This window comes from Catharus ustulatus, chromosome 7 (genome assembly GCF_009819885.2).
Source record: "Catharus ustulatus isolate bCatUst1 chromosome 7, bCatUst1.pri.v2, whole genome shotgun sequence".
NCBI classification, from domain to species: domain Eukaryota; kingdom Metazoa; phylum Chordata; class Aves; order Passeriformes; family Turdidae; genus Catharus; species Catharus ustulatus.
In genome coordinates, this window is record NC_046227.1 from 39932840 (window position 1) to 39960417 (window position 27578).

Below are 27578 nucleotides of genomic sequence, written 5' to 3' on the forward strand. Positions count from 1 at the left end.
ACCCCAGTGCCACCCCTGTCCTGTGACACTGTGACCCAAACACCTCCTCCCCGTGCTGGGGACAGCCTCGAGCCCACCCTTGGCACGGCAGCTCCAGCCTTGTGGGGACTGAGAACAACTTGCCCTGCTCAAAGTCCAGACTTTGCAGGGACTGGGAATATTTCTAAATTAATTTATTTATAATTCCTGAAGCTAGTGCCAAGCAAAGAAGTGACATAGCAATGACTAAAATATTGTAGGGTTCTTTACATTGTCACATGAGGGAAGGAACTTGATTAAGTGCAAATTGCAAAAGTAGGGAAGTGCAGAGGAGATTACAAGATTACAGCCTGAATTTCTAAAGGAGTGTCTGGGGGCAGCAGTTCAAGTAACACAAAAAAAATTAGGTGCTACAGGAAACATTAATTAACTCTCCTTTCAGTGCATAATCTCTATGTTAAACTTTAGATTGTTGTTAGAAGCAAATAATAAAATATTGATAACTGCCTCCAGTTAGAAGCATCGATTCGGAGAGGCTGAATGTGGTGACAGGTTTTGAGCATCCTTGACCTTGAAAATTTTCATGAGCTTAAGAACTTGTGCTTTAAGTGAAGATTACCAGGAACATTTCAACCTCTGAGGAAACCTAAGCCTCCCTAAACTGCACAGAAGTGTTTTGGCATAACCTCTGTGCTTAAATTAGAACAGGACGTACCCACATGGAGGGGAAAGGTCACTAAAACAAGAGTTCTTTGGAGTTTTTCTAAAGGAGTGTAGAGTTTACAAACATTTCAGAGTTCAATACAACAACATCAGCCCCTTGGCTCAGTTATGTTCTACTCTAGTTGATCAAAATGTACATTCATCTCTCAACAACAAAAGAGAAAAGAAAACCAGTGCAAAAACACGGAGTTGGGTGAAAAGCCAGGGCAAACAGACCATAATGTCTGATTATGCCAAGAGATATGTCCAGGGAAAAGTTAAAGCTTCTGGGGTTGGAGCTGTGACCCGTGTGAGGAGCTGAGCCTGAGCTCACACACCTCCCAGCCAGGCACCACAAGGGTCTTGCTCAAATTACCAGGCTGGTCAACAATTTCCAGAGACTCCAGGGGGGGAAACTGGAAACTGAAACCCCTTTCCCACTTAAAAAAAATAAAGCTTTGATTCTTCCTTATTAAGATAAGGATTTTTTTTTTTTTAATAGATAAGTATGTTCTTGTACATACTACAAGAACACATGCTGGATCTTAGGTTTGCAAATTTTTTTGACAGTCAAGACAGTACCAGGCTTGGGATCATGCAGTTGCCAAGATTACCCTTCAAACAGGCTATAAAGTCCATCACTGAGCTCCACGGGGTACTTCATGTGGTTGAAGCACATGAGAATTGAATCACAGAACCCCAGAACGGTTTGGGATGGAAGAGACCTCAAAGCTTGTCTCGTTTTACCTCCCTTCCCCTAGACCAGGCTGTCCCGTGCAGTCTCTACGACAGCGTTGGTTATATCTGAGAAACCACACTGGAGAAAAAACGTGCCAGAGCTTAGGGAAAAGATGTGCCAGAGCTCAGGGAAACAGCTGCACTGTTGGGCTGCATTGCTGGGCTGCACTGGGCTGAGCTGCACTGCTGGGCTGCACTGGGCTGCACTGCTGAGCTGCACTGCTGAGTTGCACTGCACACAAAGCCCTGCAGGACCAGCAGCGACCGAGTTCTGTGCCGGGGTAAATTGCATCAAAGGCTATTCAGGGGTAAATTGCATCAAAGACTGTTCAGGGGTAAATTGCATCAAAGGCTATTCATGGGCAATTAACAGCCACCGAGGACAGCAGTGTCCTGCAGATGAGGACATCAGGGTGGAACCCGAGTGATGGCACTGCTGACCACCGAGTAATGGCACTGCTGACCACCGAGTAATGGCACTGCTGGTCACCGCACTCAGTAAAAGTTTAACACATTCTTCCCCGAAATAGTTCCCATCAAGACATTCTGCCCCAAAGACTGATCTGGCACACCGTGATCAGCCAACAGCTGCCACGAACTGCAGGGGTCACATCAGATTTCTGCAACGCTTTGCTATTCTGGAAACATCTTTGGGATTCGTTTCCATGGGCCAGCTGGATTTAAAGAACCACAAGACTATGAAATGTAAAATTTTGCCTATTAAAAATATTCCAACACTATATTCAAATACGTGGGCCACGGAGTGGGCCAAAATCCACAAGATGCCAGAGCTCTGTTGAATTTTAACCCAAACTCACTTTGCTGGCTTGTGATACAGAAACCTGGTCAGAAATGTTCATATTCATCACCAGCCTGGTGCTGTGGGCAGAATTCTGTAAGAAACCACTGAACAGGCTGCACTGGCTTTTGTTAAAGCTTCCCCATAATACATCAAAAAGGCACTAAAAAATTGCTGCCAATGAGTGGAAAGAGATTGTTAAAAATAAATATTTTCTCATTTTAGGTAGAATTTCTCCTGTTCCATTCTTTCACAGCTAACAGAAAAGTATTGCCTCTGTTATTTTTCCTACTAACTGTTAAAAGGAAAACTTGTCCCTTGATTGATCTGTTCGATGAACAAAAGACAGAGTAAAACAACTCAAATTTTAACCATGATATTGTATGTGAAACTGGACAATAAAAATAAATGTTAATAGGGAACTGACTCTATGGTTTTGTTCACAGTGTACACACTCAGTGGAATTTCCATCTTTTCAACTGCTTGGTTAATTATAAATATAGTAGTTCAAAATGCATTTACTGACAACCCTTTTTCAGATCCCTGAAAAAAAAAACAAAAACAAAAACAAAAATACCAGGTTAAAAGCTGGGTTAATTTGGTCTATTACTTGGTTTGAGGACAGAACATGAGGTTTGTCTCACAAACAGGCTTTGACCAACACCAGACACTTCCAGGACGTTTGGGGTCTGACAAGGATGAAAAGCACAACAGCAAAAAGTATTTTTACACTGTCATGATGCTTTAAGCTCCTCCCTGCGATTCACTGGTGTCTGATTTACTCAAAAAACCCAAAGCAAGTCACGGACTTGCTGTGCCAAACCCGAACGGCGAGTCCCGAGCTGCCTCGTCCCGCGGCAGCACCGAGCCACATCATCTGAGGTAGAGCAGAAACAAAAATACTATCACAGGTGGGAAGATGGCCAGCAGCACGCCCTGCCCTGTGCTCCACGGGCAGCTCTCAGGCCTTGCAGTCCTCGGGCACGCAGAGCTGGGAGATGGTCTTCTTGACGCGCAGCGCGGTGAGACGGGCGGCACCGCTGGAGCGCCAGCACTCGCGCATCACCCGGCCCAGCACCCGCAGAGCCTGTGGGGAGCAGAGGAAACGGGCACAGAGGGGACAGACAGGGCTGGGGACATGAACAGGGCACAGAGGGGACAGACAGGAGTGCAGGGACAGGAACAGGGCACAGAGGGGACAGACAGGTGTGCAGGGACAGGAACAGGGCACAGAGGGGACAGACAGGCCTGCAGGGATGGAAATGGGTACAGAGGGGATACAGAGAGGGTGTGGGGATGGAAATGGGTACAGAGAGGGTGTGGAGACAGGAACAGGGTACAAACAGGGTCTGCAGAGGGACAAAACCAGCCAGGGTACAACCACAGTGTGTGCAGGGGAACTGACAACAGCCAGGGACGCAATCACCACCCCCTGTTTCCCGGGTTTAATACAGGGAGATAAAGTGTAGGTCTCTGACAGTGTGACACAAGAGCAGCAGCATCAATTAAGACCTGCCTTGGACAGCACTGAGCACTTGGTGCAGAGTTTTCTCTGTATTGATCTGGAGAACTAGACATCTGCAGCTTCGAAATTCAGGAGAAGCTGGACATTGAGTGCCCTATCTCTCAATGGAAAATTCTGCCTTAATTTAAATTTGAAAATACAAATAACAAAATAAAACTAGAAAAAAAAACCCTACAAAATAAACTTAGAACAAACTAGAAAACTGCTTTTACCTCGCAGCTTTGCCACTGGTTTGGAATACTTGGTCTGAGCTTCTGTTCACAGACAACCCTTCTCATGTCCTCTATGGAAGGATCAGAAGGCACAAGGTCGTAGTAAGGCAGCTGGTACTCCTCAGTGACTCCTGGGGAAGGGTTATTGTGTAGGTGCCCACGGCAGGGGGTGGAACAAGAAGAGCTCTGAGACCCTTCCAGCCCCGTTCTGGGACTGGGTGAAAAGGCCAAAGCTCACCTCCAACAGAGCACCTCCGGGCTATCTCCCAGTACACCAGCCCCAGCGAGTAAATGTCCGCACGCTTGAAGGACTCAAAGATGTTGACGTTCATCGCGTCGTCCAGGATCTCGGGGGCCATGTACCTTTGGGGCACACAGGCTCAGTTGGCTGGGGCAGCTCCTACAAAAGGCTGTGCTGCCACCTGCCAGAGCCCTGTGAGCCCTCGTGGTGCTGGCAGCCATGCCCTGGGATCCAGGGTGACCAGGATGGGCGGCACACGCTGCCCCACGTGGGGCAGAGAGCTCCACTCCACAGCAGGGACTGCAGCCCCGTCACCCAGGGACAGAGGGACAGGGGACACGGCTGGAGGGGAGGCTGTGAGGAGCCGTCCCCAGAGCTGCCTCTCACCTCCTGGTGCCCACGCGGGGGTTCTGGGGAATGTCGATGGTGTTGAGCACCGAGTCGTGCTTCACCGCCAGCCCCAGGTCGGCGATGGCGCAGGTCTCGTTCCTCTTCACCAGGATGTTCTTGGATTTCAGGTCCCGGTGTGCGATCGCCGGCTTCCCTGTTCACAGCAAGAGAAACCGCCTCCAATTTTGATAACAACGGGGTGTATTTTAATACAGTGACCAAGGATGTAATAACAGTCTTATTATTTTGCTACTATGCCCTACAGAAATGTTGAAGCCTATTTTGAACCAAGTACAGCTCTACTAAATGTTGTCGACTTAGAAAGAAAATTTTGAGGCCGTTTTTGTTTCAATTTTATTTTAGGAATAAAACACAAAAGAGAAACTGGAAGTTCACCCTCCGAATTCATTTAGAAAATTACAGAATCACAGAATGGATTGGGTCAGAAAACCCCTCTAAGCCCACAGAGTCCCACCATTCCTCAGCACTGACAGGGTCACCACCACCCATGTCCCCAAGTGCCACATCCACACAGCCTTTCAAGGGATGGTGACCCCACCACTGCCTGGGGCAACCTGTGCCAGGGCTGGACAAACCTTCCCATGAAGAAGTTTTTCCTAATTTTTCTTCATTAGTGCTCACTCCCCTTCAGCAGAGCTGCTTCTATAAACATGTTTTTAAAGGCACGGGTAAAGTGCAGCCAAAGGAAGTGGGAAGGGAACAGACTCTTCCCAGTCTGTACTGCACCACTCACACTCACACTGTTCCCCTGGTGTTACCAGTTTGGAAAACATGACACTGGTCACCCATAAATGTTTTTGAGTGCACTGAAGCTCCTTAAAGTACTTGAAGGAAATTGGGAGGGAAGCACTTGCCTTGGGTGCCAACGATCTCCATGTGCAGGTGGGCCAGGCCACTGGCCACTGAGAGTGCCAGCCTGACCATGCCCTCCACGGTCACCGTGCCTCTGTTCAGGTAGTCAAACAGGGAGCCCTGCTCGTGGTACTCGGAGACAAGCCAGAGCTGAGTCCACGTCCCGTTATCTAGCCAGGGGAAGCAGGAGAATTAAAAGTATGAGCCAGGGAAAGCCTTCCCCTTTCTGGGGAATGCAAGTAAGCAAGTGTGCCTGCTGTGGAGGTGAAGGAGCCCAGGGCAGAGCAGTTCAGGGTCTGGCTCAGAGGGTGGGGGCAGCCAAAACTGTGCTGAGCCAGACCCAGAACTCAGTGAGGATCATCATTTGGGTTGGGAAGCACCCAAGCCCAACCATCATCCCAGCACTGCCAAGGCCACCACAGAGCCAGAGAACGATTTGGGCTGGAGAAGCTCCCCAAGAGGCTGGAACCCCACGCCACGCTGCTCACCCTTGTTGTCAGCAGCAATGAAGCCCAGGATGTTCTCGTGCCTCAGCATGACTGTCTGGTAAATCTCTGCCTCCCGGAACCAGGACCGCTCGTCTCGGGAGGAGAAGATTTTCACGGCCACATCCTCCCCGCACCACTTCCCACGCCAGACTTCTCCAAAGCGTCCTTTGCCCACAATCTCCTGCAGGACAATGGTCCTGGCGATGGTTCTCTGCACCAGCAGAGGCAGACCTAGCAAAAAACAGAGAGTTCCTGTGAAACAGCTCAGCCAGGACCTCCAAACCCCAGCACTGACCTTGCCCACTGAGCTGCACTCACGGCTTTGCTTTCCAAGACTACCAGAGGAAAAACCTCTCCCAGCCAATCCTCTCCTCAAATCAGATTTTTGATGTTACTTCCCAGTGCTTGTACACAGAAAAGACTTTTTAAAACTCCAGTAAAAAATTAAAAATTTGGCCCAAACTACTCCATTTGAGTTGATACAGGATGCAGCTGGCCTGCAGTCAATTAGTTGCTCTACTCTGGTTGAAATTTTCGAAAATAAAAATAAATTATTATAGCAGCTCCACTGTACTCTGCCAGTCACAAACAAACCCTGCTTGGTTTGATTTGATCTTGTGTTTGCTGGGGACTTAAAACAAGGAAATACTAATTATTTTTAATTTTTTTTTTTTTTTTTTAATAACGGCAACCTTGATTTTGGCTAAAGTCAGAACAAATCACCCCGCTGCATGAGGCTCTGGCTCTGCTCAAGTCCAGCCCTGTTCCCAGCTCAGAGGTGGCTGGGAACAGTTAAAACCTTCATCATAAATAAAGCCAAAGTCTGCTCATTAGAGCTGTGAAAAAGCATTAGGCAAGAACAACAACTTAATCCTCAGAGGTATGCAGCTCATGGAAATAAATTAAATTAGGCACCATTTGTACATTTTCCAATTACAAATAAAAGCAAGCATAGTTTACATACTTTTTAATAAAATTTCTAGTTAGGGAAAGCCGGGCTATACATCCCAGACTGGTCAAATGAGCTGGAATTTGTGATTCTCACCTCATTTTTAGGTTTCTTCCGTTTAACAAGTTCTCAATAGCGATGGAGGCCTCACAGTGGGCAAGATATCAGAAATGGGGAAAATGTTAAAAATACGAATGTTCTGCTCAAAACGAGAATTTGGAGGAACATTATTCTGCTCTGAAACAGAAATTTCAGAAGCAGCATCCTGGCCCACTCGGGTGAGTTTAGCACTGTTCTTTATCTGCCATGTTACACCAGCAGTGGGTTTCACGCTTGACTCCGATTTCTGAGCTCCCTTTGTTAACTCCTCCATTGCAATACAGAACTGAGACATTGCAGTTTGAGTAAGAAGAGCACCCAAAGCCCCATGGTCACAGCGTGCAGTGGCAAAACGCCGCGGTGGCGAGCACCCACAGCACCCACGTACCGGAGCCGGAGCCGGAGGTGGTCATGTCGTAGATGAGATCCTTCAGCGTCTTCCCCGAGCCCACCAGGCTGCCCTCGCACAGCGGCTCCTCCACGTTGGGTGGCTTGGTCCCGCGGCGCCGCCAGCCCCGCGCCGTGCAGGCCACCAGCAGCGCCAGCAGCACCGCGCACACCGGCACCGCCACCGTGACCGCCAGCACCGCCGAGCGCCGGCCTGCGCGGCCTGCGGCCTCCGACACTGCGGGACACAGGGGACAGTTGTGACACCGGGGCTGGGACACACAGGGGACAGCTGTGACACTGGGAATGGGACACGGGACAGCTGTGACACGGGGAATGGGACACAGGGGACAGCTGTGACACTGGGGAATGGGACACAGGGGACAGCTGTGACACGGGGAATGGGACACAGGGGACAGCTGTGACATGGGGAATGGGACACACAGGGGACAGCTGTGACACTGGGAATGGGACACACAGGGGACAGCTGTGACACAGGGCAATGGGACAAGGGACACCAGCACCGCCACCGTGACCGCCAGCACCGCCGAGCGCCGGCCCGTGCGGCCTGCGGCCTCCGACACTGTGGGACACAGGGGACAGCTGTGACACGGGGAATGGGACACAGGGGACAGCTGTGACACGGGGCAATGGGACACACAGGGGACAGCTGTGACACTGGGGAACAGGACACAGGGGACAGCTGTGACATGGGGAATGGGACACAGGGGACAGTTGTGACACAGGGAATGGGACAAGGGACACCGCCACCGTGACCGCCAGCACCGCCGAGCGCCGGCCCGTGCGGCCTGCGGCCTCCGACACTGTGGGACACAGGGGACAGCTGTGACACGGGGAATGGGACACAGGGGACAGTTGTGACACGGGGAATGGGACAAGGAACACTGCCACCGCCACCGTGACCGCCAGCACCGCCGAGTGCCAGCCTGCGCGGCCTGCGGCCTTCGACACTGCGGGACACAGGGGACAGCTGTGACACAGGGAATGGGACACAGGGGACAGCTGTGACACAGGGAATGGGACACAGGGGACAGCTGTGACACTGGGAATGGGACACAGGGGACAGCTGTGACACGGGGAATGGGACACAGGGGACAGCTGTGACACAGGGCAATGGGACAAGGGACACTGCCACCGTGACTGCCAGCACCGTCGAGTGCCGGCCCGCGCGGCCTGCGGCCTCCGACACTGCGGGACACAGGGGACAGCTGTGACATTGGGAATGGGACAAGGGACACTGCCACCGCCACCGTGACCGCCAGCACCGCCGAGCGCCGGCCTGCGCGGTCTGCGGCCTCCGACACTGCGGGACACAGGGGACAGCTGTGACACTGGGAATGGGACACAGGGGACAGCTGTGACACAGGGCAATGGGACACAGGGGACAGCTGTGACATGGGGAATGGGACACAGGGGACAGCTGTGACACGGGGAATGGGACACAGGGGACAGCTGTGACACAGGGCAATGGGACACAGGGGACAGCTGTGACATGGGGGAATGGGACACAGGGGACAGCTGTGACATGGGGAATGGGACACACAGGGGACAGCCGTGACACCAGGGCTGGGACACACAGGGGACAGCTGTGACACGGGGAATGGGACACAGGGGACAGCTGTGACACTGGGAATGGGACACACAGGGGACAGCTGTGACACAGGGCAATGGGACAAGAGACACCAGCACCGTCACCGTGACTGCCAGCACCGCTGAGCGCCGGCCCGCGCGGCCTGCGGCCTCCGACACTGCGGGACACAGGGGACAGCTGTGACACGGGGAATGGGACACAGGGGACAGCTGTGACACAGGGCAATGGGACACAGGGGACAGCTGTGACACTGGGGAATGGGACACAGGGGACAGCTGTGACATGGGGGAATGGGACGCACAGGGGACAGTTGTGACACTGGGGCTGGGACAAGGATGGGCTGAAGGGCTGCAGAGCAGTCACACAGTGGGGTCACACAATCACAGAATTTTGGGTTGGAAGAGACGTCCAAGATGATTGAGTCTAACCCATGCCCCAACACCTCAATGGCACTAGTGCCACATCCAGTCTTTTTTAAACACACCCAGGGATGGTGACTCCGCCACCTCCCCAGGCAGACCATTCCAGTACGTGATCAATCTTTCAGTAGAAAGCTTTTTCCTAACATTCAGCCTATATTTCCCTTGGCACATCTTAAGGCTGTGTCCTCTCATTCTGCCAATGCTGCCTGGACAGAGACCAACCCCACCTGACCACAACCACAGTTCAGGGAGCTGGAGAGAGTGATAAGGTCACCCCTGAACCTCCTTTTCTCCACTCAATTCTTTCCCACAATTGTCCTGGCCAGAGAACAGACCACATTTCTGTAAGTGATGGAGCCTTCCCCCACACACCTGTTGTGCAGGAAGCTTGGTCTCAGTCAGCATTCTGATCACCCCCCAAGGAGCTCTACACCAACAAACTCTAGGAAGACACTGCTAAGGGATTCACTTGCACATGAACACATGCATGATCCCTTTAATTTGAAATAATTCCTAAAATTTGAAAAAAGTTTAAAAAAAATCAATGAGCACTTTCCCCCCAAATAAAACAAACCTGAAATATGACCCATAAAATAAACCTCAACACTTAGAGCCATGAGTACAAATGAGATCTCAGGGCTGCAGAAGATGTAAGAATCAGAGCTCCAGCCCATGCCAGGTCACTCCTTCCCTTCAGGGATAAGCTGGGGCACAAGCACACCATAACCTGGAGTCTGAGAGCCACCAGAGTGATGTGGGGTCTCCAAAGCAGCAGCAAACAGGCTCAGCACCCACTGCTACCTTCCTCCAGTCAATACCAGTCTGTTCACCAGCACACCTCCAGCCCTCCTGAACACAAAGCTGGTACATTTTGTTCACGGGTTTTTCCTTTAATGACTTCAAGAGGCTGCTCCAGGGGTGACCTGGGAGGTTGTAAGAGGATTTGTGAGCAGGATTCCTCCTTGGAACTGCTGCTTGTTAACTGTCAGGATCTCCTGAACATTTTTCATCCTGTTTCCACAGGGCTGAGGTTTCCCTGAAACAGGGATGGAGAACAGCACAGTGAAATCCCCTACCCCAGGAGCTCTAGTGCCTCACTGGAGCAGCCCTGACTGAGCAGGACATGCTGTGCAGGGAGCAGGGCTGGCTCTGGGCAGGGAGCAGGGCTGGCTCTGGGCAGGGAGCAGGGCTGGCTCTGTGCAGGCAGCAGGACAGGGCTGGCTCTGGGCAGGACAGGACTGGCTCTGTGCAGGGAGCAGGGCTGGCTCTGGGCAGGGAGCAGGGCTGGCTCTGGGCAGGACAGGGCTGGCTCTGTGCAGGGAGCAGGGCTGGCTCTGGGCAGCAGGGCTGGCTCTGTGCAGGGAGCAGGACAGGGTTTGCTCTGGGCAGGGAGCAGGACAGGGCTGGCTCTGAGCAGGACAGGACTGGCTCTGTGCAGGACAGGACTGGCTCTGTGCAAGCAGCAGGGCTGGCTCTGGGCAGGACAGGGCTGGCTCTGTGCAAGCAGCAGGGCTGGCTCTGAGCAGGACAGGACTGGCTCTGTGCAGGACAGGACTGGCTCTGTGCAAGCAGCAGGGCTGGCTCTGGGCAGGACAGGGCTGGCTCTGGGCAGCAGGACAGGGCTGGCTCTGGGCAGGGAGCAGGGCTGGTTCTGGGCAGGCAGCAGGGCTGGCTCTGGGCAGCAGGGCTGGCTCTGGGCAGGACAGGGCTGGCTCTGGGTAGGACAGGGCTGGCTCTGGGCAGGGAGCAGGGCTGGCTCTGGGCAGGACAGGGCTGGCTCTGGGCAGGGAGCAGTGCTGGCTCTGGGCAGGGAGCAGGACAGGGCTGGCTCTGTGCAGGACAGCAGGACAGGGCTGGCTCTGGGCAGCAGGGCTGGCTCTGTGCAGGACAGGGCTGGCTCTGGGCAGGGAGCAGGGCTGGCTCTGGGCAGGACAGGGCTGGCTCTGGGCAGGGAGCAGTGCTGGCTCTGGGCAGGGAGCAGGACAGGGCTGGCTCTGTGCAGGACAGCAGGACAGGGCTGGCTCTGGGCAGCAGGGCTGGCTCTGTGCAGGACAGGGCTGGCTCTGGGCAGGGAGCAGGGCTGGCTCTGGGCAGGACAGCAGGACAGGGCTGGCTCTGTGCAGGGAGCAGGGCTGGCTCTGGGCAGGGAGCAGGGCTGGCTCTGGGCAGGACAGCAGGACAGGGCTGGCTCTGGGCAGGGAGCAGGGCTGGCTCTGGGCAGGGAGAAGGACAAGGCTGGCTCTGGGCAGGACAGGACTGGCTCTGGGCAGGCAGCAGGGCTGGCCCTGGGTAGAACAGCAGGACAGGGCTGGCTCTGGGCAGGCAGCAGGACTGGCTCTGTGCAGGGAGCAGGGCTGGCTCTGTGCAGGGAGCAGGGCTGGCTCTGGGCAGGCAGCAGGACAGGGCTGGCACTGGGCAGGGAGCAGGGCTGGCTCTGTGCAGGACAGGGCTGGCTCTGGGCAGCAGAACTGGCTCTATGCTGGCCACAGGGACAGGCTCAGTGCAGTTACAGAGCACAGGGCATGAGCTGTTCCCTGGCTGTTCAGCACTTCCCCTGTGCCATCCACAGCAGCATCCTCCCTGCAGAGCTTTCCAGACTCATTCTGGAATGAATGCTCGTCCCCAGCAGGGGCTGGTGAAAACAAGCACACAGGAGATGCTGACCACACCACGTCAGTTTTTCCCAACTGCTGAAAAACAACATGACATGAAAGGAACAAAATAGAACTTTATTGTTCTTAGGCCACCGCAAGCAGTAACAAAAGGAAATTCATCAGGAGGCTTTGACCAGCAAGAACTGATCTGCTGGGAAAGGCCTGAGCAGGGGGTGCTCACAGGCTGAACACAGGCTCAGTGCTCAGGACACAGCAGTGGTGATCCCTGTGCCAGCAGGGACTGCACTCCCAGGAAACCTGTCCTGGCTGCATGGCCAGCAGCTCCAGCACGGACTGCATTCCCAATAAAACCTGTCCTGGCAGCATGGCCAGCAGCTCCAGCAGGGACTGCATTCCCAACAAAACCTGTCCTGGCAGCCTGGCCAGCAGCAGGGACTGCATTCCCAATAAAACCTGTCCTGGCAGCATGGCCATCAGCTCCAGAAGGGACTGCATTCCCAACAAAACCTGCCCTGGCAGCATGGCCAGCAGCAGGGACTGCATTCCCAACAAAACCTGTCCTGGCAGCATGGCCAGCAGCAGGGACTGCATTCCCAACAAAACCTGTCCTGGCAGCATGGCCAGCAGCAGGGACTGCATTCCCAACAAAACCTGCCCTGGCAGCATGGCCAGCAGCAGGGACTGCATTCCCAATAAAACCTGCCCTGGCAGCATGGCCAGCAGCAGGGACTGCATTCCCAATAAAACCTGCCCTGGCAGCATGGCCAGCAGCTCCAGCAGGGACTGCATTCCCAATAAAACCTGCCCTGGCAGCCTGGCCATCAGCAGGGACTGCATTCCCAACAAAACCTGCCCTGGCAGCATGGCCAGCAGCAGGGACTGCATTCCCAACAAAACCTGTCCTGGCTGCATGGCCAGCAGCTCCAGCAGGGACCCTGGGTGCTGCACGTGGAACACCAGCACCGCTGCACTATTGTACAATACTGTGCACCAGCACTGAATGTTCTATTCATTGGAAAGAACCACGAATAGAAGCTGAGATGTTGCCATGTGTGAAGCAAAAGCAGCACATCTGGCAGTACTCAGCATTGCACAATGCAGTGCAGTTGTGGTCCAGCTTCTGTAAACAAGGCAGTATGTGCAGGCAGCAAAAATAAGAAATTATTTTTTCCCTCCAATGGAAAAGCCATTCTCACACACATCATTTGCCTTTGACACTGTAAAGCTTCCACTGCAAGGCTTCCAGAAGCTCTGAACTGTATGTGTTCCCAGGCTACTTTGGGGGCAAAATTACACATTCTTTCCAATATAGTAAGGAAATCTATTGCATCCTATTAATGGGGAGGCTCTAGTCAGCTCTACACAATACTTTAAAACCATTTCAAAAATACAGTTTGGCCTAGAGTCTAAAATTAAGTTTCTCCAGCTTCCAGTGTGACTACAGTCACCATTCACCATTGGGGGGTGAAGCAGAGATCACAGACTCTGTCTGCCAATTCTCAAACATGGCTCAAAAACCTTGTGAGACACAAACCTACAGATGGAAAAATCTAGGTCTGATGAGCAACTACTGAAGCCAGCCTGCTCCATGCTGAGGGCACGGTGGTGAGCTCTGCACAGAGAACAGGAGTGAGGATGTACAAGGGGTGATCTGTCATGGGGAGGTGCCTCGAGGCAGCAGCACTCAAGGTGTTCTCTGCAGCCCTGCTGTGACAGGTGAAGCTCATCTCAAGTCACCTGCTGGGGCAGAAAGTATCCCAGTTAAACCAGCAGAAACCTGGACAGGAATCCAGGGTGACACAGGGAAAAACCAAATACTGCAAACTCATCCTGCACTTTGACATTTTCACCTGCTAATGCAATATGCCACAACGAAATCCCTGCCCACAAGAAGGAGGGTATAAAAGCAGAGATCCAGGTTTAATCTGTCTTTAATGCTTGTCAGACACTGAAAAAAAAAAACAAAACAAAAAAAAAACCCACACACAAAAAAAAAAACCCTCAAAGGAAAAGTCAGCTGCTGTCACCCAGGCCCTGCCTGGGTCAGGCATCGCCATCTGCAGCTGTGCCATGGGAATTCAGGCACACAGCACACGCTGCTCTGCCCTGAGATCCTCACCCTGCAGCTCCTCTCATCTTCTCCAGGCACTCCTTTACACATAAACCTTTATTTATTACACTCACAGAGTCCCACCGCGGTTCAGGTTGGGAGGAACCTTAAAACTCAGCTGGATCCAAGTCTCTGCCATGGGCAGGGACACTCTGCATCAGTCCAGGCTGCTGCAGCCCCATCCAGCCTGTGGGGCAGAGCAGAGCAGCTCTGAGAGCAGCTGAAGGGTGGGTTTGTGTCCAGGCTGGGTTTGTGTCCAGGCTGGGTTTGTGTCCAGGGTGGGTTTGTGTCCCAGAAGGACACAAAGGTCCTGCCTCACCATGACATGGGTCCAGCAGGGATGGGCACCATGCTGGACCTTCTCAGGGCTTCTCCTCCTCCAGGAGGGTCACTCCTGCCTAAAGGCAAGCTTTTCATGCCCTCATACTTCACTTTTAGACTGGAATTTGCTTAGTAGAGATAGGTCAGCAGGTAAGTGGGTAAATATATAATATAGAGATACACAGATATAAAGGTGTGTGTGTGTGTGTATATATTCAAAGAGTCATATATATACAAGGGTATATATATTTTAGGAGATTTATATAGAAAATAGAGACAGAGAAATAGAGAGACAAAGAAATAGAGAGACAGAGATAATTATAGTTAGATAGAGATAGAGATTAGAGATAGAGATAGATAACACACAGCAGACCCTCCATACCCAGGTGTCTGCACCAGGTGCCACCTGTGAGATGTCTGAGACAAGGGACTGAGCCCAGAGCTGCCCCCACTTCCTGACAGCATGAACTGTGTGAGGAAGGGCTGTCAGGAAAGGCCAGCACAGAAACCTCACTGGCACTGCTACAATTCCAACTGACACGAGTTCCCCTGAATCTTTAGAGCAAAGGGCTCAGGGTAAGAATTCAGTCTATTTTTTTGGGTACTGAAATATGAAACTAGAGGTTTTGCAAGTCCCAGTTCAAGTGCTGGAACAGCAGATGTGCCTCCACCACTCCTCTAGAAATTGCAGCTTTCTCCCCAACTTGGAGAAACCACCATGGCACCTCATATTTCTAGGGATGACCACAGTGAGTGTGGCCCTTCTGTGGTCAGCTGAAAAAATCAATGTCCTAGGGTGGCTTGATGATGTTTGTATCCCCAGCTGTCTGTGGGGACACAAACATCACATAATTTATCCTTAGCACCAATTAAATAATCCTTATTCCTGCCCCACAGCACAGGTGAGGTTGGGTGCCAGGGTTCACCAGGAGGTGACAGTGCCCAAGGCAGCTCCCCATGGTCTGCCCAGCCTTTCCAATTCCATTAACAGCTACATAATAGCACCTTCAATTCAAGTTAGAATTTTAAATGGCGTATTAATTTGCATCTTTCTTACCTGCAACATATCTCACTGTTGTAAGTATATTAAAAGGTATTATCTGATAAAATAATACATTTTACACCTTTTTTAAAAAAAGCCTGGAATAAACACAAATCTTGGAAAGAAGAACAAAAAAGTTAAACTAATATTTGCTAAAAATAGTATGAATATTTATTTTTAGAAAGCACCAAATCAACTTCATTGCACAACTTTGAGCCTGGCAGGCTCACACTGCACCAGCTGGGCAATACCCAGGGCCCTGGGAGTGCCAGCCCTTCTCCTCCCTCACTGGGACCAGAATGTCACAGCCTCTGATCCCTGCTGGGCAGGGCTGGGTGGACACCGATGTGACACCGATGTGACACCGATGTGACACCGATGTGACACCGATGTGACACCGATGTGACACCGAAGTGACACCGCAGACCAGCCGCCTGCCAGGCTGCTGCTGCCACCCACGGCACCCAGGGCTCAGACTGCCCAGCTGCATCCAGGAGGTCCCTGCAGTGCCTGGGGGAAGAGCCTGTGCCTGCAGGACATGGAACTGGGATAACATCGAACTGGAACACCTTTGGAAGGGCAAGGAATTCCTCCTCCTGCAGGCAGAGCTGCAGTTTGTATTTCACTGGGATAAAGAGCGCTGTGTTTGTGGCCAGGCTCTAAAGCCCCCATGGACAGGAGCCCTGCCCGGTGTCTGAGCCCTGCCCGGTGTCCGAGCCCTCCCCAGTGTCCCTACCCTGCCCTGCCCGGTGTCCGAGCCCTGCCCAGTGCCCAAGCCCTGCCCAGTGCCCAAGCCCTGCCCGGTGTCCGAGCCCTGCCCCGTGTCCGAGCCCTGCCCAGTGCCCAAGCCCTGCCCGGTGTCCCTGCCCTGCCCTGCCCAGTGTCCGATCCCTGCCCTCCCCAGTGTCCCTGTCCCCGGCCAGGCTGGCACTCACCGAGCGGCAGGCGCAGTGTGATGTTGTTGCAGAAGTCGGTGTAGCAGCACTCGGTCTTGGTGACGTTCTTGGAGCTGTGGCAGAAGACCTGAGCCTGCAGCTCGGGCAGGGACACGCAGGACTTGACCACCTCCTCGCGCCCGTTGGTCAGCATGACCGAGGCCCAGCAGGCGCCCTCCGTCTGGCACGTGAAGTTGGTGTGCTCGCACAGCTGGCACACGCACTGCAGGCCTGCAGACAGGGACAGCGTGGGGACACGGCCCTGGGCACCGAGACAGCGTGGGGACACGGCCCTGGGCACCGGGACAGCATGGGGACACGGCCCTGGGCACCGGAACAGCGTGGGGACACGGCACGGCATGGCACAGCCCCAGGCACCGTGCCAGCATGGGGACACAGCACGCCATGGCACAGCCCCGGGCACCGGGCCAGCATGGGGACATGGCCCAGCATGGCACAGCACAGCTCTGGGCACCATGCCAGCGTGGGGACACGGCACGGCACGGCACAGCCTCGGGCACTGTTCCAGCATGGGGACACAGCACGGCACGGCACAGCCCCGGGAACCGTGCCAGCGTGGGGACACGGTACAGCATAGCATGGTACAGCTCTGGGCACCGTGCCAGCGTGGGGACACAGCCCCGGGCACTGTTCCAGCATGGGGACACGGCACGGCACAGCCCTGGGTACCGTGCCAGCGTGGGAACACGGCACGGCACGGCACAGCCCCAGGCACCATGTCAGCATGGGGACACAGCCCCGGCACAGCACAGCCCCGGGCACTGCCAGCATGGGGACACGGCACGGCATAGCCCTGGGCACCGTGCCAATGTGGGGACACAGCCCCAGCATGGCACAGCCCTGGGCACCATGCCAGCGTGGGGACACAGCACGGCATGGCACAGCCCTGGGCACCAGGACAGCGTGGGGACATGGCCCAGCACGGCACGGTACAGCCCCGGGCACCGTGCCAGCATGGGGACACAGCATGGCACGGCACAGCCCCGGGCACTGCCAGCATGGGGACATGGCCCAGCACAGCACGGCACAGCCCTGGGCACTGCCAGCGTGGGGACACAGCCCCGGGCACTGTTCCAGCATGGGGACACGGCACGGCACAGCCCTGGGTACCATGCCAGCGTGGGGACATGGCCCAGCACAGCACAGCCCTGGGCACTGTTCCAGCATGGGGACACGGCACAGCACAGCCCCAGGTCCCATTGCCAGCGTGGGGACATGGCCCAGCACAGCACGGCACAGCCCTGGGTACCGTGCCAGCGTGGGGACACGGCACGGCACGGCACAGCTCTGGACATTGTGCCAGCATGGGGACACGGTACAGCATAGCATGGTACAGCCCCGGGCACCGTGCCAGCATGGGGACACAGCACGGCATGGCACAGCACAGCTCTGGGCTCCGTGCCAGCTGGCTCACCGTGGGTACCCATGTGAGCTCGGGCACAGGGCCAGTGCTGGGGAAGGGGTCCTGGGCTGCAGGAGGACACTGGACACCCCCCACAGGACAGGTCCCCAGCATTCACACACGGCAGCTGTTTAAATCTTGGTCCCAGGGGATTTTACAGATGTCAGCTGTGTTTTGTGGCAGAGAAGATCAGCCAGCCCAAAAACCGGTTCCCCAAAAGCTCCCAAAACCTTGGCACCCCTTGCCTGTCCCTGCCCACAGCTGTGCCAGAGCTGACAGAGGGACAGCACGGACAGAGGGACAGCACGGACAGAAGGACAGACACGGACAGAAGGACAGACACGGACAGAAGGACAGGCTCCTCCTGCCCATGGTTCCTGAGACACCTTGTCCAGGCAGCCCTTCCTGGGTCAGCACCAGCTCTGCCAGGCTGAGCCCTGCTCCACTCAGGACAATCATTTTAGCCATAAATCTTTCTGTTTCTCTTAGGATTGCAGGGGAGAGGGGCTTGCTTTTATTTAAGGATAAAGAGAGTTGAAAAGTAAAACGTGGGTTAGTGGTGGCCTTGTCAGAGCTGGCCTCAATGATCTCAGAGGTTTTTCCAGCCTAAGCCATTCCCTGTTTCTGCAGTCTCAGAGTCCTCAGAGGAGCACAGAAGTGCTGACAGACACCAGCACAAATCTGATTTCTGTTCCTGTGACACCCTTTGCTCCCCTTACAACAGTCTCCATCCTGTGCCACAGGATGTAACAGCTGCTGCTGTTTATCTCCAGCTCGGGCACTCAAACTTCCTTGGCACGGTGTGCCCGTGCTTGTCCTGGGTGTGCCAGGAGCTGCACAGGAGCAGGGACCCTCCAGCACACACAGCACAGCAGGCAAATCTCTCCTCAGAGGCATTACCCTGCTCCTACGGCTGCTGCCAGGAGCAAGACTCGTCAGACCCAAATAAATTAGTGATCTAGCAGAAGGAAAACAGACACATCATCACCAAAACTGCAAAATAAAAGCATCATTGAGGAAATGAGTCCAAGACTGTTGCAAGTGTCTTCAGGGCTTTAGACACGTCATTTTGGTGTTTTTCTCCCTTTCTCACAGTCTAAAAATAAAGTGGAAAATTGTCTTTATTACATCATCTGCACTGGATAACTGACAGCTTTATCCATACTCTGTACTTGCAGATTATTTGGGAGCAGAGCTGATCAAAACTGTCCCTGCACATCCCGAGCAGCTCTGAGCTCTGCAAACACGGGGAGAGCTGGGGATGGCTGGGCAGCTCTGGACCCTCACCCCGAGCCACTGCCAGAATGACAAGGGCTCTGCACCACCCAATCCTGCCCCACACAGGGGAAAAGGGAAAGTGGAGCTGAATCTACTCAGAGACACGATCAGAGTTGGAGTTTTGTGAAAGACAAGACACTTCCCTCACAGAAGACTTTCACAGACCACTTTTAAACATAATTCTACAAAAGCAGAAGCCTCAGGTTCCTCAGACCTGAGCTGTTCCTCAGCCTGTGCTGCTGGCTGACTTCTCATGTAGAAAAATGGACAGAAATCACAAATGGACAGAAATCACAAACCAGATGCAAATCCCTGACCCTGTTTTCAAGAGCGTTTGTGTCCATCCAGAGCCCTTTGTTACCAGAGCAGAAAGAGGATGGAATACAACCTCCAAAATACAGGTGTCTGGCACCTGTGCTGCTTCAGCTCTCGTGGAACCAGGGGAGGAGCCTGGCCCCTTTTGAACCTGTCCTTGGGGAGATCCAGGCTCTTTCCACTGCCATCCCCCTGAGCAGGGCAGGTGACAAACCCAGTGTCACACCCCTGCTGTGCCTCACACAGAGCTCCTCACCTGTGCAACCCTCCTGCCCCAAGGAGCCTGTGTCCCCATCCCTGGTGCCATCCCTGCCCCAAGGAGCTGTGTCCCCATCCCTGCTGCCAGTCCTGCCCCAAGGAGCCTGTGTCCCCATCCCTGCTGCCAGTCCTGCTCCAAGGGTCCCGTGTCCCCATCCCTGCTGCCATCCCTGCCCCAAGGAGCCTGTGTCCCCATCCCTGCTGCCAGTCCTGCCCCAATGAGCCTGTGTCCCCATCCCTGCTGCCATCCCCAGGGACTCTGCCCTACCTGAGTCCTGCTCCAAGGAGCCTGTGTCCCCATCCCTGCTGCCATCCCTGCCCCAAGGAGCCTGTGTCCCCATCCCTGCCCCAAGGAGCCTGTGTCCCCATCCCTGGTCCCAATCCTGCCCCAAGGAGCCTGTGTCCCCATCCCTGCTGCCATCCCCAGGGACTCTGCCCTGCCTGAGTTTGTGCTGTATCTGTTGTGCTCCGCCAGGAAAGCCCCAGTGCTGCTCCTGGTTATTGATGGCAGCTCCTTCCATGGAGAGAATAGTCCAGGTCAGTTCCATCACCAGTCCATCTACAACCACTGGCAGGGTATCCCAAGTTTCACATGACACATCTGGATCATTTCTGCCCTGATTTGCCTCAGCTGCTGTGCCAGAGGAGCCAGCAAGGCGCTCCCCTCACCCCCTCAGACCAGGGGGTGGCAGCCCAGTGGTGGAAGATCCTCTCACTGTCCAGGCCAGCAGCACCTTTGAACTGCTCCCCTTCCCACAGAGACATTTTACATCACGAGAGGAGAGGAAGAATTTGCAACTATTGACTGAAATTCTGCAGTCCCTGTAGGCAGCAATAAATGTTTCCTCCCTGCCCAAAGCCATTCCTGAGGACAGTCCTGGCAATGCCATTGGTGATGCACTGGCAAAAGTCAGGACTTCACCACCCTGGAGACCAAGGGGTGGAATAAGGTGACTGCCAAAGAGTTAAAGGATCAAAGGGGCAGGAGGAAAATGTGCTCCCAAACTTTCAAACTAAAGCACTCTTTAATCTGGTAGTGAACATGACTCCTTTATTTACTCCAGAACAACAATTCCCTTAAAACATTCCACTCTCTGGTTGAGAAATTAGGAGAAAGTGAACAGCTGAAACAGGCCATGGCTGCAGAGAGTATGCCAGGCATCCAGACCAACAGCCCCAGCTCTCTGAGCATGGAACTCCCCAACAGCCACCCACAGATGTGCCCAGACCCTCCCCAAAGCACATCACCCCAGCAGGACCACGGGCCAGGCAGGGCAGGACAGGGACAGGACAGAGAGGACAGGGCAGGGAGGACAGGACAGAGAACAGGACAGAACAAGACAGGGACAGGGACAGGGACAGGACAGAGAGGACAGGGCAGGGAGGACAGGACAGGACAGGACAGAACAGGACAGAGAGGACAGAACAGGACAGAGAGGACAGGACAGGACAGAGAGGACAGGACAGGACAGAGAACAGGACAGGGAGGACAGGGATGACAGGACAGGACAGAGAGGACAGGACAGGACAAGACAGGACAGGACAGGACAGAGAGGACAGGACAGGACAGAGAGGACAGGACAGGGACAGGGAGGACAGGACAGAGAGGACAGGACAGGACAGGGACAGGGAGGACAGGACAGAACAGAGAGGACAGAACAGGACAGAGAGGACAGAACAGGACAGAGAGGACAGAACAGGACAGAGAGGACAGAACAGGACAGAGAGGACAGAACAGGACAGGGACAGGGAGGACAGGACAGGACAGAGAGGACAGGACAGGACAGGGACAGGGAGGACAAGACAAGACAGGACAGGACAGAGAGGACAGGACAAGACAGAGAGGACAGGACAAGACAGAGAGGACAGGACAGAGAACAGGACAGAACAGGACAGAACAGGACAGGGAGGACAGGACAGAGAGGACAAGACAAGACAGGACAGGACAGGACAGAGAGGAGAGAACACACACTCCACAGGCTCCCCCAGCAGGGACAGCACTCACAGACACACTGCAGGACACAGGTCCCCTCCCAAGGGCAGTTGGCACTCACAGGACCCAACCAGCAGCAGCAGGAGCCCAGAGCCAGCCGAGGGCCAGGGGAGATGCACACACGAGGAAAGCAGTTTTTGGATACAGAGAGCCCAGGAGCAGATGTTTCCTGGGGCTGGCATTTTTAATACCCACACGGTTTCCAAGGACATTTTTCCTGCTGTTATTGCAATAGGAGCTGGGACTACACACCAGATTCTTGGATGGTCCCACTGTGAGTCAAGGGCAGGATGAATTGGTCTTCAGAGAAGAAAATGATCAGCCTGACTTACCTAAAAAGTGACATTTCCTGCCCTTTGGTTTCCAGTGCTGCAGCCAGAAAACAGGCAGGAGCAGTGAGCTTACAGAGCAGGAGGAGCAGAGCCAGCACCCGATCCCCAACAAAGCAGCACAAGATGTTTTTGTGTGCTTCCACCCCTTCACCAGCGAGTGTCAGCACCAAGCACACGAACCACGAGATAACCGAGGAACAAGGGTGACACACATGGGAATGAGAGATGGAAGAGCAGGAGTTTAAACACCAGCTTATGGAGACAGTGAAATTTAAACACATTGACAGACACTGCAACTTTAAAAGTTAAATGGAAGGAACTGAACACTTAACACGAGCCCACTGATACCACAGGGTTAACAGAATTGAACTAAAAACTCTGGGGGAGCAAAGCCCAGACCTGCCCTCTCTTATGAACCACACAGGGTTCCACATTTCAGCACAGACTTTTTACTACACAGATTAATTAATCTTTCATTAAGTCATAATCCCTCACTACTCACCATAGCTAGCAGTACAGCATTTCAAAATTAAACTGGAAAGCAAAGATCTAAGCATCCTGACGGGAAGAAATGCTGAATATCCAGAACATTTCCATCTTTGATCATTCTGTACTGCTATTGTCTGTTGTGCCCTTCTAGATACACTTTCATTTTATTTCCAAATAACAGGTCTGGGTTCCCCATGACTGTGGGCTGTCCAGACTGCCCCAGGCACAGAGCCCAGTGCCAGGACACACTGCCCCTGGGCCACCTCCCTCCCTGGGGATGGGCATTTCCACACCTCAGGACACACACCTGGACCTGACTGACTGGACTCAGAAGGGTCCCAGGAGACAAAAGTTTCACTGTGGGACAAAGGGGCTCAAAGGAGATCCTAAAAATCACAGACTGGCTGTTTCCCACTGTCCAGCCCCTTGCTGGTGATGGAGCCAGGACAAAAAGCAGAGAAGGCACCAGTGAAGGTGGGTGTGGGTCTGGCACAGCAACTGCAAACTGCTGGGAACTGACCACGGCAGAGAAACTGTGCTGGCACCAGGCAGAGCCACGGTGAGCCCACCAGAGCCAGCCTGTTCCTCTCAGCAGCTGAGGTGAGCCGGGGAGGAGCAGCAGCTGCACGGAGCCAGGCTGTGGCACAGGATCCACAGGATCCACAGGATCCACAGGAGCAGGGCTGGGGGCTCCGGGGAGCAGCACACGGCTCACGGGGCTGCAGTGCAGAACAATCACAGAATTGTCGGGATTGGAAAAGCCCTCTGAGACCAAATTCCTCCATCACCACCCAGGCCACTCCTAACCCCAGTCCCCAGTGCCACATCCACATGGCTGTTGGGTCCCTGCAGGGGTGGGGACTCCATCCCTGCCCCGTGCTGAGGCACCAGAGCCGGAGCAGAACCATCACCCTCAGAGCCAGCAGCCTCAGCTGTGCCCAGGGAGGGACCAGCACACTGATCCCCACCGGGAACAGGGGCTGTGCCCCCCTGGGCAGGGCTGCACAGCTCAGTTCACGGTGGCAGCACAAGGACACACCAAATGCAGCCCTGCTCTGCCGTGTGCAATCAGATGCTGCCACCCACCTCCAAAAGGCACAGGAGAACAGGAAGAGTTTCAGGACAGGTAGCAAGGGACACAGGCATAGATTAAGAAAATACTGTGATGTCAAAGGCAATTCTGGAGAGGTGTGAAGGTTCCATGAAGAAATCCTAGATCACATTCAGAAGATGAATGGGGTCGGGCACTCACCATTTCACATTTACTCAGAAGCTCTGGGCAGCCCAGCTGCCACTGGCATCACACCTGCAGGGAGCAGGAGGGAACCTCTCCTCTCTCCTCTCCTCTCTCCTCTCCTCTCCAATCCCACCTGAGCGTGCTGGGGACTCCCAGCAGCTGCCAGAGGTGATGACAGGGGCAGCCCAGAGCCCTGAACCCCCCAGCTGCCCAGTGCCCCCCTTGTCCCTGCTCCAGCCACCCCCAGCACAGATCCAGCCCCAGCCATCGAGTGACGCTGGGTTGGGTCCCTGACAAATTTATTTCTTGTAATGCATTTCTTCAGAAGGCAACACCAGAATTTTGAGCAACGAGAGATCTTAAAAAAACAAACCTGCATTTTGGACTACTATGAAAAATGTGGAGAATTCCCCCTCTGGAGAGGGCTCTGTAAGAAAATAACTGGAGGAAAGGCTCCCAATATAAATATGCTGTTAAAAGGGCTGATACCAAACAGGACAAAAACTAGAAAGTTGTAAAAAATAAAGGAAAAGTATTTGTTCTAGGATTGAGGAAAATGTCTTTGAATGACAGACATCACAGAGTTCCAGAGTTTTGGTCTCTTAAATAAACACCTGGGGAGTGATTTTATAAACATTTGCAAGTATCATCATCTTGGAAGGAGGATACTGGATGCTCAAAATCCCCATTCTGGAAAAGCTCAGCATCCAAGGCAAAACCCAGCTGGCAGGAGCTGAGTCCAGGCATTGAAATTAATATTGACAGGGCAGGGAAAGGGCTACAACACCCAGGGAAATTACTCCTGTAGGAATAAGCTGCCAAAGAACATTTTCAGTTTGAAGAGGCGAGGCATCCTTGGGAAGGCTGTGTTTATGGGACACGGGTGATGCAGCAGAGCAGTGTGAGCACAGGGATTTTGTGCAATACATGCACGGAGCTGAAGCAGAACCTGCTGGTCCCAGCCCGTGAGGGGCTGAGGGCAGCTCCAGCACAGGGCTGTGGGTACAAACTCCATGGATAATATCCTGGAGATAACCCAGCACTGATCCCCTGCTAGTCTGGAACTGCTTGCATAAGAGAGTCCCCAGCTCTGAGAGCTCCTTAAGTCACAACTGAGCGGTTTGAGAAGGAATTTCCCATCCAGACAGCGACACTGTCCCCTCTATTGCCACACATCTGCCTGGCCTGTGCACATCTGGTCTGTGCCCAGCCCCGAGCCTGAGCAGAGTGAGGAGAGGACCCTGCACCGCACCTTTGGGGAGCACAAGGCAACACTTCTGTGCACAGAACAACCCAAGCCGACGGGATTGCTCAGCTCAGGATGCTCTGCAGAGGGAAGGAAGTGGTGCCGGCCCCGGTTTAACTCGGGCACGGGGCTGGGGCTCACTCCAAACCCGGTAACACAACTCCAGAGGAATAACGAGAAGAGCTCTTGGGGAGCAGGTTTTACACGCTGTGGAGGCACCAGCCATTACCAGATGTGCAGTACCACATAGAAGTATTTCACAGCTGAGCTTGGTTCCTCCTGCCTGCCCAGGCAGGGATTCTGTGAGCAGCTGGGCACGGTCCTTGCCCGCACCTGGGGCTGCGACCTCCCCTCTCTGCAAGGTTCCAATGAGCATCCCACAAGGGAACTGCTCAGCAAGGTAAAACCCAGTAAACCTAACAGAAAAACTGTCAGGTATTCTGCGGTACCCTGCCTTGCTCACGGCCGGTTCGCGGAGCGCTGCCGGAGGCGCGGGTTTGGGTTTTACCGGGATGATTGCGGGCAGGGAGCGTCCCCGGCACTGCCCCCGAGAGAGGAGCTGCGGGGCAGGAGCCGGACGCCTGCGATGGGCACGGCAGTGCCAGGTCCTGTCACCGGGACCTGCGGAGCGCCCAGGGCAGCCCCCGGGCGGGACCGGGACGGCGTGGGAAGCCGCAGGGATCAGAGGCTCCCGCTCCGGTAAATCCCCGCTGACCCAGATCCCGCACGCGCGGCCGTCACTGCAGGCACCGAGAGCCCGAACCCCCATCCCCGCCGGGATGGAGAAGATGGAGAAGTGGGGTTCAGCGCAGCGCCCCAAAACCGCGCACCCCGGCTCCGGTGTCGCTCCCAGAGCCCCCGGTACCGCCCCCGGTACCGCTCCCGGTGCCGCTCCCGGTACCGCTCCCAGAGCCCCCGCTACCGCTCCCGGTGCCGCTCCCGGTACCGCTCCCGGTGTCGCTCCCGGAGCCCCCGCTACCGCTCCCGATGTCGCTCCCGGTACCGCTCCCAGAGCCCCCGGTGCCGCCCCCCGTACTGCTCCCGGTGCGGTTCTCGGTGCCGCTCCCGGTGCGGTTCCCGGTGTCGGTCCCGGTACCGACTCGGGTTCCGCCCCCCGTGCCGCTCCCGGTGTCGCTCCCGGTGTCGCCTCCGGTGTCGCTCCCGGTGCCGCTCCCAGAGCCCCCGGTGTCGCTCCCGGTGCCGCTCCCAGAGCCCCCGGTACCGCTCCCGGTGTCGCCCCCGGTGTCGCTCCCGGTGCCGCTCCCAGAGCCCCCGGTACCGCTCCCAGAGCCCCCGGTGCCGCCCCCGGTGCCGCTCCCGGAGCCCCCGGTGCCGCCCCCCGTACCGCTCCCGGTGCCGCCGTACCTGCGCACAGGGACACGGCTGCGCCCAGCAGCGGCAGCGCCGCCCGCAGCGCGGACCGGGACGCGTCCCGCATGGCCCCGGGGCCGGTCCCGTTCCCGGGCCGGTGCCGATCCGGGCCGGTCCCGCTCCGGTCCGGTCCCGCTGCCCGCCTCGGCCGCTCACCGGCCCCCTCGGCCCCGCCGCCCGCGGCTTTAGCGGCGCGGGGAGGGGCCCGGCCCGGCCCCGCCCGGACCCCCGCCCTGCGCTGCCCCCGCTCGGGCCGGGGGCTCGGGCTCGGTTCTGCCCCGCTCGGGGCCGGGGGCTCGGGCTCGGTTCTGCCCCGCTCGGGGCCGGTTCTGCCCCGCTCGGGGCCGGGGGTTCGGTCCCGGTTCTGCCCCCGGGCAGCGCGGAGGGAGCGGCGAGGGGCGCACCGAGCCCTCGGGGTTCTGCCTGCAGAGATGCGCAAACCCTGCCCGCGAAAAGGACGATTTTTCATCCCGGGAGGTTTTGCCAAATCCCCGTCGGTGCCTTTTGGCACCAGCTCCGGGACTTCTCCATCGGGCTGCACCGAATCACCCACGGACAGCAGCGTGTGGAACAGTTTGCAGGGTTTCTGCAACATCGTGGATGGGCTTGAACTAAAAGAGATTTAGGAGGAAAAGCACTGGCCCGGGTTGCCCAGAGCAGCTGTGGCTCTCCATCCCTGGCAGTGCCCCAGGCCAGGCTGGACAGGGCTTGGAGCACCCGGGACAGTGGGCAGTGTCCCTGTCCATGGCAGGGGGTGGCACTGCATGAGCTTCAAGGTCCCTGTCAACCCAAACCATTCCAGGACTCTGTGATTCTTTGATTCAAGCAAAAATCATCCGACTAAATTCTTTTTGCAAGAAAGAAAATTTCCCTCCACCATGGTCCAGACTCAGCAGAGATGAAACCCAAGTAGTCTGGGATCAAGGGGCTGTTACACAGCACCAAAAAAACCTGCTCTTGTACTTTATTATTTTTAAATTTTCATTCAAACAGATCCCGGGAAGACACTCAGGATTCCCATGTGACCCCATCCCCAATTAATTGCGATAGGAATTGCAGCGGTGCAGTCAGGTCCTGCATGACCCTCTCCCAGCAATCCCTCTGGGTTAATGTTCTCTTGCACTGAAACGCAGCTCAGCAGAGGACAGCACACCTCTCTGCTGGGGAAATGCTGCAGAGGGGGCACAGAACACCTGC

General features: G+C 55.1%; 1 protein-coding gene across 3 annotated transcripts; it reads right to left on the reverse strand.

Annotated features, from left to right (window-relative positions):
- Positions 1–1653: 1653 nt before the first annotated feature.
- On the reverse strand, positions 1654–26456 carry ACVR1C (activin A receptor type 1C). Of its 3 annotated transcripts, none has more exons than XM_033065137.1 (9): positions 26376–26456; positions 16440–16670; positions 7384–7620; positions 5948–6178; positions 5462–5629; positions 4584–4740; positions 4194–4318; positions 3956–4086; positions 1654–3305 (listed from the first exon to the last, which is right to left on the reverse strand). In XM_033065137.1, the coding sequence occupies exons 1-9, from the start codon at positions 26446–26448 to the stop codon at positions 3180–3182; spliced, it is 1479 nt and encodes a 492-aa protein (XP_032921028.1). In that variant the 5' UTR covers positions 26449–26456; the 3' UTR covers positions 1654–3179. The 3 variants fall into 3 exon arrangements, with proteins under 3 accessions (XP_032921028.1, XP_032921029.1, XP_032921027.1); XM_033065138.1 differs by lacking the exon at positions 26376–26456 and adding an exon at positions 18763–19755; XM_033065136.1 differs by lacking the exon at positions 26376–26456 and having other exon boundaries at positions 16440–16802.
- Positions 26457–27578: the final 1122 nt, after the last annotated feature.